The following is a 13,110-nucleotide window of genomic DNA, read 5'->3' on the forward strand; positions in this document are numbered from 1 at the left end:
TATTCTAAGAAAATGCATCTTTTTGGCAGAATCTTAAATACAAAAAGACTTAATTTTACTCATCCAAGGAAATATAAAGAATTACATTTAATTTTTAAAAACCTTTCTCACTTTGGATTAGGAGCAAGCCACATCCAAGGAGTACAGTTTGCAGGTTACATGAAGACATTTCGGATTTACTTTTAATTTCATTTCTCAGTAAGTGTGCACTGTTTTAGATTGACTTCAGAAGAGGCATTTCTGAACCAGTGGATGTGCAAATTTAACCCGTCTGTGACTCATTAAAACAGCTATGTTTGCTTCTAAGCTTTAATGAGTCCCAGAGATAAGTATTATCCTTATCAAATTGGTCTTTCTCTTTAGGAACTAAAAAGCTTGGTTATAATTCATAATGATTTTGCCTGTCAACGGTTTGCCAAAGTACATTCACACGCAACAGTAGAATAATCTAGAGTCTATTGAGAGAAGACTCACCTCCTGCTTTTTTCTCTGGTAAAGCAATTTTGCCATCTGATATAGAATCAACAAGATCCTGAAACTCTGCAGGAACATCAGCTTGCTTCCAGCGTTCATTATCTAGTAGAAGACTATTTACATGCAAAAAGAAAATGGGGGTTTAAAGGGGAAAAAACTGTTTCTTGTCTCTTGCACCCATTTTAATTTGAAATTCAACATTAGGAATGTTCTAAGGGGCAAGCTGAAGCATCTATTTCTGTAGATTTTTATTTTTATTTTTTAAAAAAATCCCTTTTGGTGTTTATAATATTAAGTATTGATACTTAATATTATAATGGTGACCACATGGTGTGTAAAAATGAATATACCATTTGGAAAATGAGTTTACCAGTTTTATATTTTTCTTTTAATTTATTGTCCCTCTATTGACTTTGAAGCCAAAGTTTGGATAAATAATCATGAGAACCTCATATGAAACAGTGATCCAGAGATGAGCTGTTGAGAAATGGAAGCCATTTACTCCTTTGTTGGCTCAAGTCAAGCTTTTTCTACCACTGAAGTTCATCCATTGCAGGCTTCATTCTCCCATTTATCAGTTTTCTCATGGCATCTGATGCTAAGATGTTGTCTTATCTCAAAATCTCTAGATGTACGGTGGAATATTTTGTCCACTTTGTTTACAAGTGTTTGGCCATGAGAAATATGTGTCAGGAAAATGGAGAGAGATGATTAAGGAGGCTACGGTAAAAGGGTAATAGAGGCTAAGTGTGTATAAGAGAATTAGAAGGGGAGGAATAATGAATTGTGAAGATGTGGAAGGGAGAAAAATATTTTTGATCATTTTTGGTCTATCATATTCCTTCTGAAATCCACGGCAGTGCTCTACTTACAGAAATCTAAAAAGTGACTTAAAATTAACTATCATTTTATTGATTTAATATGGATTCAATATTGCTTCTTAGGCTTATTGGTTAATAATTCAGGTGGAATGCAGTGGATTTCAACTCCACTTTTTACTGTTTAGAGTGCAATAAGGGCTATGTAACAAACATACAAATACCTCAGCTTAGTCTTTCTTTCCTCATGGAATCTATTTACAAATCTATTAGCTTGGCTTTGAAGTGCGCCCCGCAATGACATACTCTTTCTACCACATATCTGTTCTGTATCCAAGATGAACGTTTCCATTAATCGTGAAAGAGCAACAAACTCTGTAGAATTCAGTTTCTCCAGGAATCCATCCTAAAGGGAGAAGAAAAGCTGATGCAATAGCTTTTACTTATCTTCATCTACTTATTTTCATTTTTCCAACCCTATACAGGTAGTCTTCGACTTATAACAGTTCATTTAATGATGATGCTGAAAAAAATGACTTATAAACCATTTTTCACACTTTTTGACCATTGCAGCATCCCCATGGTCATGTGTCAGAAGGTTGCAAAGGGCGATCACATGACCTTGGGACACAGCAATGGTCATAAGTTTGAACCAGTTGCCAAACATCTGAATTTTGATCACATGATCATGGGGATGCTACAAAGGTCATAAGTGTGAAAAATGGTCATAAGTCACTTTTTTCAGTGCCGTTGCAACTTTGAACGGTCACTTTTTTCCAGTGCCATTGTAACTTTGAACGGTCACTAAATGAACTGTTATAAATTGAGGATTACCTGTATTTCTATTGGGGAATTATCCCAAAGTGATCTGGTTAAAACTGCAAGCAGGAAAAAACAACTGTATTTGAAAATTTCTTCCTGGTTTCAACCATATTTGAAAATTTCTTCCTGGTTACATACAGGTACTTGCATCAAACTTACTTTTGCTCTAGCCATAAGAAACTTGACAGAGCGATCATGGCAAATATCAGAGGCACTGTAAAGTAGCTCCTGGATGTTATTTGCTAATCTGCCCAGTTCCAGTTCTGACAATTTTATATCTTCACCAATCCTGAAAGTAATAAGAAAAAAATTGTTTACAAAAATATGTAGTTTATATAATCCAGTGGCTACTGTTTTGTTTAGAAAAAAATGGACCCACCTACTGCTGCATACCGTGTTTCCCCAAAAATAAGACTGTGTCTTATATTTTTTTGAACCCTGAAATAAGCGCTTGGCCTTATTGCCATGCGCTCAAAAGCCCGATTGGGCTTATTATCAGGGGATGTCTTATTTTGGGGGAAACAGGGTATATGCTAACTACACTGCATTTTGAGATCAAGGTCTTTGAACTAGAGAGGAATTTAATGGTACATTTCTGCTCATTGGAATGTTTAACTTGTATTTGCATTTATTTTACTATAATCAGAACTAAGAACTTGTTACACTAGGGAGAAACAGTATAATAGAAGAATTGTCTCTAGAAGTGTTTACCACATCAGTTCTCCAAAAGCAACAAAAATAATTCAGTGCAAGAAGTTATTACATAACATGACAGGAATAATCTGTTTTTGAGTAAATACGATATTTTTCAGAGTATACGTTGTACCTTTCCCCCCCCCAAAAAGAGGGTAAAAATCTGGGTGCGTCTTATACTCTGAATGTAGCCCTGCCCAGCCTCTGAAAGGAGGTTTCAGAGGCTGAAAAAAGCCCCTGAAACAGAGTTTCAGAAAAAAAGCCTCTGAAATGGAGCTTCAGAAAAAAAGCCTCTGAAACAGTGTTTCAGAAAAAAAGTCTCTAAAACGGAGCTTCAGAAAAAAAGCCTCTGAAATGGAGGTTTCAGAGGCAGAAAAAAAAGCAAGGCACAGAGCTCACAACCAACAAACCTGTTGCTAAAATTCACCTCTGGGAACAGCTGATTGGGGGTATTCCGGTAGGCCGATCCACCCACCAATCAGCTTTTTTCTTATTTTCCTCCCCAAAAATTAAGGTGTGTCTTATGCTCTGGTGTACCTTATAGTCCGAAAAATACAATACTTATACTGTAGTTATTCTCAAGTAAAGATAACTTCATTAGCATATTATAGGCACCAATGAAGATGGAATAGAAAGGAAAACTAGAAATCTCATAGATGGACTGGAGGATGGGCATGGAATAAATATATCAAAGCAAAGCTTCTCAATTTATATAAAAACACATAAACAGATTTAAAAATATCAATAAGACTCTTCCATTGCAATTAAAAAATGTGGAAGCAATATTTGTTCTTTCATCCACAGACAATAAAGCAACAGAAGCAGCAAAAGTCACAGAATTCTAAATTTTTAATGCACAAACACAGACAGGATGGGCAAGCTGTTCATTTTAGACAATTCTACACACATTTGAAAATAATACTGGAAAATGTGACAATTTGCTATTATTTTATGCAGAGTTACCAAGTTAAAAACTTAAAATTTTCTGAAACTAACAATTGGTGTTAAAAACCAGGGCTAGGAATTCTCAAGTTGTTTCTTTCTTCAGAGAATGCATAAAATAGAGTCAAACCTGACATTTGAGTTTTGGAAATTATGTTTTCTAAGTTCCACTTTTTAGAACTTTTATGAATGTTCACATTTGTATAGCTGGAAGCAATCATGCCTGCCATTTGGATCAGGTTCTAAGTTAAAGATTTTTGCTACATACATGATCTCAATTCCACCTAGTGTTACACTGGATGAAGTCTGTTCCTTGCTAGATGAGGAATCAGTGGTACATTCAGCTTCAGACACAGAATCGCTACTGCTGGGCTGACTGTCTGGGTAAAGATTTCTCTGGGAGACAGAATCAGCTACTGTGGATGGAAGGTCTCCTTCACTGAAGGCATCACTTATGAACATGCCTTCATGAGTCAGATAGGCCACTTCTGTGTCTATGGAACTCTCTTTTGCAGAATTGGTCTGCACAGAAATATCGCCCACTTCCTTGCTCCTTTGGTTCTTGTCAAGAACCAAGAGAACCACGCTTCTGATGACATTTAGTGTTCCCTAAAGAAAATATAGTACTTGTTAAAATGCTGTATTCCTTGAAAAATACATCCTTTAGCAAAATATGCTAGCTTGATAACACATTAAATTCTACTCAAACAATAAAATCATTAAAAGTATTCAAAATTTACAATTATCTAACATATATTCTGTTTCAAAAGTTATGGTACTGTATGGAACATTTATGGTTTTATATATATGAACTGCACTAAAAACAAGTGTCAACATTTTGGCAAATAACAATAGTTTCCTCCCCCACCCCCAATGGTCTTAAAAATTTCAACTGGACTCCAGTGTCTCAAATCTTTTAAATCTGAATGAGAGGTCATGGAAGATTTTCTGTTTCTGTGAATCTGAGCAAAAAGAGAAATGCCTCCTCACAACTCTAATTACACAAACATTTCTTTTCATGCTGCTGTTTATAAACTTTTATACTCAACATTGGATAGAATGTTGGTGTAAGTGCTGGAACGTATCTCTATCTTTTCTTTCCTAACCATGTTTCTATATCATAAAAAAAAGTTTTCCCCTGCCAGTTATGTTTGACTCTAGGGGGCGGTGCTCATCTCCTATTTACAGCTGAAGAACCAGCATTGTCCAAAGACACTTCTGTGGTCATGTGGCCCGCATGACTATTTGCTAAAGGTGCATGGAAAGTAGTACCTATTTATCTACTTGCATTTATGTGCTTTCAGATTGCTAGGTTGGCAGAAACTGGGGCAAATAATGGAAGCTTACTTTGTCATGCAGTATTTTCGATCTCGAACTACCAACCCTCTGGTCGACAAGTCCAGTGTCTTAATTGTTTGGCCACTGTGCCCTTTTCTATAGCATAGGTGGAGGTAAATCGGGATTGTTATCATTAAGAATTGTAAATGTATTTTTACTAAACTGCCCAAGTGAGAGGACTAATAACAACAATTCCCAACAATATTTAGTCTAAGAAGTCAGATTCCTAGCAAAACAGGACTATCTTTTCTGCTGCTTGTTCTTAGGACTGGATATTAATAATATGTATCTTTTTCTTATCATTTCATTTCATCTATTTTATGTGAAATGGGCAGAATTAGTTTTACTTTAAAATGTGAGCTTGTTAACCGATATTAAAGGAAGACTTTCTTAATTCAGACAGGATGGAAAATGCTGATTCATACAAACGAGAAACAAAGTACCAAACAGGAAGTGATTAGGAATAACATTCAACCCTCATGCCCAATCCATTCATAAAGACTGGAATTTTCTTGCAAACAAGATCATGTTAATCATAAAGGCAAATACTGCCTGTAGATATTTAATTCCAGGTATGTTCTAATTTGCAGGTTAAATTAAGCTCTATGGTTAAACTTGTCAGTTTTTTACACACCAAAATCTTAGACATGTTTTGTTTCTCCTCTAATCCAGTGGATTAAAATTTATGTTTCAGCCTGAGCAAATATTTAACCAATCAATTTCATTTCAGTTTTAAAGTTGACTTGTTATTATAGACCAAATTAAATTAAATATATAGTTTCTAATTTCTAGGTAAGTCATTGGAGGAGAGTAAAATTCAGCCTCTCCTAGATTTACTATAGACCACTGTCATAACTAAATATGGGGAGAACTAAGTGTAAAAATCCCAGATTACTATATAAAAGTGGCCCTTGTTATATGGAGTTCTAATATCCATTGTTTTATGGATCTATGTTTAGTAAATATAGACCATATTTTGTTATCCATAGGAAAGGGTTTCTTGTATTTGTGAGTTTCGGTACATGATTCTTTTTGAAAGTGGACTTTTGCAGCATATTGTGTGTATTTTAATCATGTACAAAATAAGTGGGGTTTATGTATGTGTAAACTATATCTTTTCAAAGTTTCACTATCCACAGTTTCATTATTCACAGCTGTCAAGTCTGGAATGGCACCCCTCCAAATAACCATGGCCACCTATATTTGAATTTTGACCACCAATGTATTTAGAATTTTATTATCTTAAATAATTATTGTTGACAATCAATTTCCCAATACTTCCTTAATTTGCAGCTGTACAACCTTGTTTGATAATAACGGCAGACAAAAGTCCAGTATTCTATTATAAACTACACTATATCATAGAACTAGAAAAATTTTGTATTATGTATTATGCAAGATACATTGTAAAATCTTTATTGAAAATACAGTACCTTACCTTAATTCTCTTGAGAAAGACAATGAAATTAGAAAAAATACTTTTCAGAAGTTCAAACCACTGCGGAAAATTTAACATTCTCATTTGATCTGCAAGTCTATAAACAATAACAAAATACTATCATTTAAACTTTAATTTAGCTCTCTGGTTTACAATGGAAACAATAAGGTCATTACAATGTTGTTTTGATGATTAATAAAGCTGCATCTTTTTCTTGGTCCACAGAATAGTTGAGTAATCTAACTGGAGTTAAAGCACACTTGACAGCATATCTGTCTGCTTTAAAGCAGCGGCTGCAAACCTTTATATTTGGCAGTCCAGGACAGTGCAGTGGGGGGGATGACATGTGAGTGGCAGGCACACCTGTGCACACACAGCTCACCTGTGCAAGCAGCAGGTGCCCACGCCCTCAACTCGCACAAATGGAGCTTCGCACATCAGCAAAGGCTGCTTGTGCTTGCCTGCGAAGCACCACTCGCACAAGCAGTTGGCACTTGAGGTTATGTATGAAACTACACTTGCACAAGGAGAAGGTACTTGTGCTCGTGCATGAAGCGCCACTCGCTCAAACAGAGGACACTTACACTCATGTGCAAAGCTCCATTCTTGCGAGAGGCAGGCACTTGGATGAATGGTAGGCACTTGGCACTCGCGTGTGAAGCTCCACTTGCACAAGTGGAGGGCGCTTGTGCTCATGCACAAAGCTCCACTTGCGCAACTGGAAAGTGCTTGTGCCCATATGCAAAGCTCCATTCATACAAATGGAGCTTCATGCGTGAACAAAGCGTACTTATGCTCGTGTGCAAAGCTCCACTTATGCAATTGGAGGGTGCTCATTCGTGCAAATAGAACTTTGCGCGTAGGTGCAAATACCCTTGGATTATGCAAGTGGACCTTCACACTCTCGTGCTTGCCCAACTCTCCCACAGCCTGGTTTCGAATAGACTGCAAAGCAGTAGTGGGCCATGACCTAGGAGTTGGGGACCCAGCTCTAAAGCATCATGTAGCACTTAGGTACTTTCTAAGCTCAAAACCTATTTTTCCTAGAATCAAGAAGCTAAAAAATCTCCTTAAGGAGATGTTAACAGCTCTGGCACATATATTCATACACTTGAATGTCCCTTTCTAGTTTATGAACTGAAGCACAGCAGTTTCCTATAATCAATATATTTGCTGATAAAGCCATGCATACTTTGCTTCTGATTTGTGCCAGATGTTCTAAAACTCAGAATTCTCATTTTTCTTTATTGATTTAGTTTATTATTCTGTGTGAAAATGGTCAGTTGCTTCATTTATTATTCTTATCTATAATTTAACATTATTTCTGAACAAAAGGCACAGAATATACTAGGGTTATAAATAAATTTGGATCTTAATTTAATTTAAATTTGAATTATTGAGATCATTTCCAGCATTATCATTTTTATCTAGTATCAGAATATTCCCAACATTAAATAACTCACTTGACAAAATGATGCAAAAGCACAATTGCTAAGAAGAAAAGATATATGCATAAAAGTGTAAATTATTCACAGATATAGAAAAGTTCTTAAAGCAATTTAATTTTATACTTACTTTACAACAATGTCTGTGTCAATTTCTTCTTGTTGTGATACTACGTTAACAATACACTGCATAGTACAAAACAAAAGTCTTAGTTTTCCCCACAGATTTAATGCTTCCCAACCTTAACCAATTAGAAATATTTATTTGCCTAATGCTAGGCTCAGATAAAATCAAACACAGAAAAGGTTGAAAAAAATTGGATTCTGCTTTAATTGTATAAATAAGTAAAATTTACTTATTTAATATTATTTTCCACCTTCTAATTATTGTGAGGCTGAAGGCACAATCTCAGGTTCCTGACAATGTTAATTAGGTCCTACTTCTGGTTTTTCAATGCATGTTGTGGTAGTGGTAATATATCTTAATTGCAAAAATTATCCTCAGCAAGGCACCACACAAATCCCAGCCATCATGTGTAAAAATTATGTGGTATTTATTTTTTAAAAAATTAATAGATAAGTTTAAATTGAGCCCACGTAATGAATGGGGTAGGAGCTGTCTGCAAATGTTTAAGTAAGGCCAGACTTGACTGGCACTTGGATGGGATATTATCAGTGAATTCTGGGGCTGACAGCTAGACTGGGAAGCCAGAAAAAAGTTCCAGGAGAAGCCAATGGCAAACCACTTCAATATTATTGCAAAGGAAGTTACATGGATTAAAGTCATCAGGAGCTTGAATGCAGCTTTATAAGCCCAAATATACAAGAAAGAAAGTTTGTTTTATCAAGCCCTACCATATGAATAACTAACTGGGTGCTCTCACTATCACACAAGCTAATCTACCCACACAAGGGCAAGTCACCATATCAATTACCCTCAAAATATATTGTACCGTTTTGTAATAAAGGCTGGCAAAATATAGACCATGGTCATAGTCTTTTACAGCAGAAGCTGAGTGATACTTTGAAATTCATAATTTTAAAAAGTTGCAATTCCCTACCCTTTCTCTAAATTCTAGCTGCTGCTAAATGCTATTATCAGACATCACTTGTGAGAACCAAGATATACTTTTAAATAAATTTAAAGCAATAGATTATGAAACACAGAGTTACTTGTTTTCTACAACATTTAGTGAGGAATTATAAAACTTCCCAACAGCCCATATTTTAAAATCTAATTAGTTTATTTCTCCAAATAGAAATATGTAGTTTGTTCAAAGCAGTGTGATACATCAACAATACATAGGTTTTGGCACATTTTTGTAACTCAATTATTAGAAAAGAGAAAGCTATTAAGTTACTTTGAAATATAAAATTGCCTGCAGAATACATACTTTCAATATATAAGATAGGTAAAAATATCACCTGCTTTATTATATTCTTCGCTGTGATAATAATTTCATCTCCATATATTTCAAAAAAATTCAGCTTTCTTTGCTTTAGAAGTCCAAACACTAATGATATAAGCCTTTCCTAGGTAAAGGAAAAAAACAAAACACAATACACTATAAAAAAATTAAAACTTACTATACTAAAACACTAAATAGTAAATTCAATGGAAACTGCCCCTGTAATATGGCTTTAGGTTTTAGGTGCAGAAGTTACGAGATCCTGATGTGAATATATACTGTGCATAAAGTATTCAGACCCCCTTCACTTTTGCCTAATTTGTTATGCTCCAGTTCCTTTGACCTCGTGGCTTTTGGTCTGCTACATTATATATTGTCAGCTGTGAGGCCTTCTATAAATAGATATGTGCCTTTTCAAAACTTGTCCAATCAATTTAATTTGCCACAGGTCGACTCCAATCAAGGTGTAGAAACATGTCAGCAATGATCAAGAAAAAGGGGAGGCACCTGAGCTAAATTTCATACGTTGTTGCAAAGGGTTTGAATAGTTATGCCAATGTGATATTTCAGGTTTTTCTTTTTAATAAATGTACAGACAGTCATAAAATTCTGTGTTCAGTTTGTCACTATGGAGTACTGAGTGTAGATTAATGAGGAAAAAAATAAATTTCAACAACTGCAGAATCAGACTGCAGCATAACAAAATTGACAAAAATGAAGGGGGTCTGAATATTTTCTGAATGCACTGTAATTGTGTATATACTGGAGAAAGTTAAGACACAGTTACTATGACTATGAACACAAACCGAAGAAAGGACAAACATATTTTGATGTAATGAAGAAAATATTTTTGGAGATTATTAAAGTTTTTCATTTCTAGATTGAGGCACTACTACCCAATATATCTAATTAGCAGAAAATGAATTATTCTAATACAAGAGCATTCCACATTTAAAATAAATAAATGAAAAGCTGCTTTTGATTCTGCTATCTTTGTCTTAATATTTATACAGATTATCTAATCTATATCTATCTCTCTATAAATAAAATGTTAGATTTATAAATTATAACTTAGTAAAACTTCCTCACTGGATAGTATCAGTAAGTGCAGAGGAGGATGGAATAAGGAATTCATGCATCTTTCATACAATGCTTTTTCTGATGTAGCCCAGAAGAGTATTAGCTCATATTGCTGGCTCATGTTCAACTTGACCATGCTCATGTCCTTCCCAAATGAAATACAGAAAAGAAAAGATGTACAAATGCAAATTGGGATCAGAATTAATGCTTATAAATCACTTGATATAATTCAAGTTATATTGGTGTGGATTACTTTAATGAAAGGAAAAAATAAACAGCATTTCTGACTATGGATTTCAAATTGTGTCCTGAAGGCAATTGTAAATTTATTCAATATTGAACATTGTACCTCTTCTAGAATTTGACATTCTTCCTCCAAAGGTCGACTTAAATCGTTGTGAGAATAAGACGAGAACTCTGCAATCATCATTTTATCTATCAGTTTTTCTAATTCACAAAGCTGTGATCCAAGATGCCTGTTTAGGATTTTTTTAAAAATCAAGAAAAAAGGTTTAGAAGAAATAAAGTTCATTTTGAGAAACATGGGGGTGTATAACTATCATATTAATAATTTCTGTTCACAGTATATTACAGTTCCACTTAAACAAAGACATTCTACTTTGACATTAACTGAAAAGAAATTTAAATTAAAGTGAGAACAAACCGATAAGAAATGATTTGCTTCCATTGTCTTGTTTACAACTTCCTGAAAGTATCTGAATAACTATTGTTCTAATCAGGAAGGCAGTCTGCTCTATCAATATTCTTATATTTTATGAAACATACTCTTTTTATTTTATTTATTTGTTTGGTAAATTTATATAGCTGCCCATCTCATATATGTGACTCTCAGCAGCATATAAAGTTAAAAACACAAAACAATACAACAAAATAACAAAAAACATAGCAACAAAATAATTTAAAAGCATTAAAACAAAAAAACCCTTAAAACTCATTTAAAACTCATCTTTTTTTATATTTCTCATGAACAAAACCCCCTTTTTGGCTTCTGCAGCATTGAAAAGTGTAAGCCATTGCTCTGCATATGGCAAATTCACAACTGAATGTTAAGTAAGTTTTATCCGATTGTCATATGCTGTCCAGTGTCACTGCCCAGGTAAGATGAATGGCTATATAAATTTGATAGATACATTTCCCTCTATCTTCAAAAAGAGTTAAATGATTAAGTATAAAAATAACTTAGCTATCTACATACAAAATAAGTTAACGATTATATGATTATGCATATCTAATGAAATTTCAAACATTACCTACCGGAAACTGTGTATGCCCTGAAGTTCCTGTTGTAGCACTTCCTGCGTTGTTGCAATTAAGTCTAATGCTCCAACAAATTCAGAAGTGGACAACAATAACTGTACTGTAGGCTGTGTTTGGTGTACAGTTGCCATCAATTTCAGCTTATTATAAGCTTTTATACAGTTATTTCTACTCAGTGATAAACTTAATACTTTAAGAGATCCTTCACACATGACTTTGTCTATTTGGCCTATCTTATCTCGAAGCATTTTTACAGCCTGGGAAGTTTTCTTGAGGTAGTCTTGCAGTTCATGCTGAGAGGTCATTGCATGAAAAAAAGCTTCTGATCGGAGAGAGATCTGATGAGCAATATTTACTTCCACAATATCCAGATAGTGACTAAGCTTAAGAAATAAAAAGAAATCATGTTGGATTTGATCTATCTACAAAAGTCATTATTAAAATGCCAGCAAATTCATACAGTGTGTTTCATTCATGAAATTGCATTCTAAAATACTTCATATAAGTATTTTTTACAAATTATGACCTGTAAAACAGACCCCTTATTTAGTATTACATTTTAGCAAAAACAAGTATATGGCCAAAACCAAAAGGTTTCCAGGAGAAAACTGAGAAACAGTTCAGTATTTCTGAATTTCTGCCATTCTTCAGAGAAAATTTTCACTGTTCCCTTTTTGGAAGTCTCTGTGATCTAGTTGAAGTTACTCTGTGAATGTACCAGAGAAATGCATTTCCCCCAAAATTTCTGACCCACAAATCCTGTGTCCCTCTAATCTAGTTTAAAGGCTGGAAAAATACTAGAACAATGTAGAAACTGGCAGAGTGGTAGTTAATTGCAAGCACACAACCTGACACTATTTCTGACTGAGTTCTTCCAAAACATATTTAGAATTTGCATAGGAAGTTTTTCTTGAGGGCTGCTATTAGAATGAAGGCTAGCTGGAAAATGAGATGGCCAAACATGGTATCTATATCTTACCCTTCATTTGTTTTTAAAGAAAACAAAACATGACATTTCAAGAAAACACTTCAATTATTTTTAATCACTGTGGTGAAAAATATGCATATTGTTTACCTTTTCTTGGAGTAGCTTGGAGGAAGCTGCATCACGGTTTCCTTTCCCAGAAGCAGTATTAAAATGAGACCAAGGTAATACTGCATTAAATGTTAAGGAATCATCCAAGGCAAAATCTGGTTTCATAAAAATCTGGAGGGGGAAACCCACACCTCACATAAATATAATTGATGGATTCACTGCATACTATAATTTGGACATTATATTTATATTATTTACTTATCAGTTTCCTACAGGAGTATCATAGTTCATGCTGGGCATAAAATATTTAGAATTTAAACCAACCAATCAATTATAA

General features: G+C 34.4%; 1 protein-coding gene across 1 annotated transcript in view; it reads right to left on the reverse strand.

Annotated features, from left to right (window-relative positions):
• Nucleotides 1-13,110, reverse strand: part of VPS54 (VPS54 subunit of GARP complex) — a 51,279-nt gene that overhangs the window by 13,919 nt on the left and 24,250 nt on the right. The window contains exons 7-16 of the mRNA XM_034432456.2: nt 12,813-12,944; nt 11,735-12,120; nt 10,809-10,935; nt 9,396-9,503; nt 8,101-8,156; nt 6,526-6,622; nt 4,018-4,358; nt 2,274-2,403; nt 1,517-1,698; nt 475-587 (exon numbers count right to left, since the gene is read on the reverse strand). Of these exons, the coding sequence (XP_034288347.1) occupies nt 475-587; nt 1,517-1,698; nt 2,274-2,403; nt 4,018-4,358; nt 6,526-6,622; nt 8,101-8,156; nt 9,396-9,503; nt 10,809-10,935; nt 11,735-12,120; nt 12,813-12,944 (1,672 nt within the window). The remainder of the gene's footprint in view (nt 1-474; nt 588-1,516; nt 1,699-2,273; nt 2,404-4,017; nt 4,359-6,525; nt 6,623-8,100; nt 8,157-9,395; nt 9,504-10,808; nt 10,936-11,734; nt 12,121-12,812; nt 12,945-13,110) is intronic.

Source organism: Pantherophis guttatus, chromosome 1 (genome assembly GCF_059756535.1).
Source record: "Pantherophis guttatus breed Tessera chromosome 1, ASM5975653v1, whole genome shotgun sequence".
Lineage (NCBI taxonomy): Eukaryota > Metazoa > Chordata > Lepidosauria > Squamata > Colubridae > Pantherophis > Pantherophis guttatus.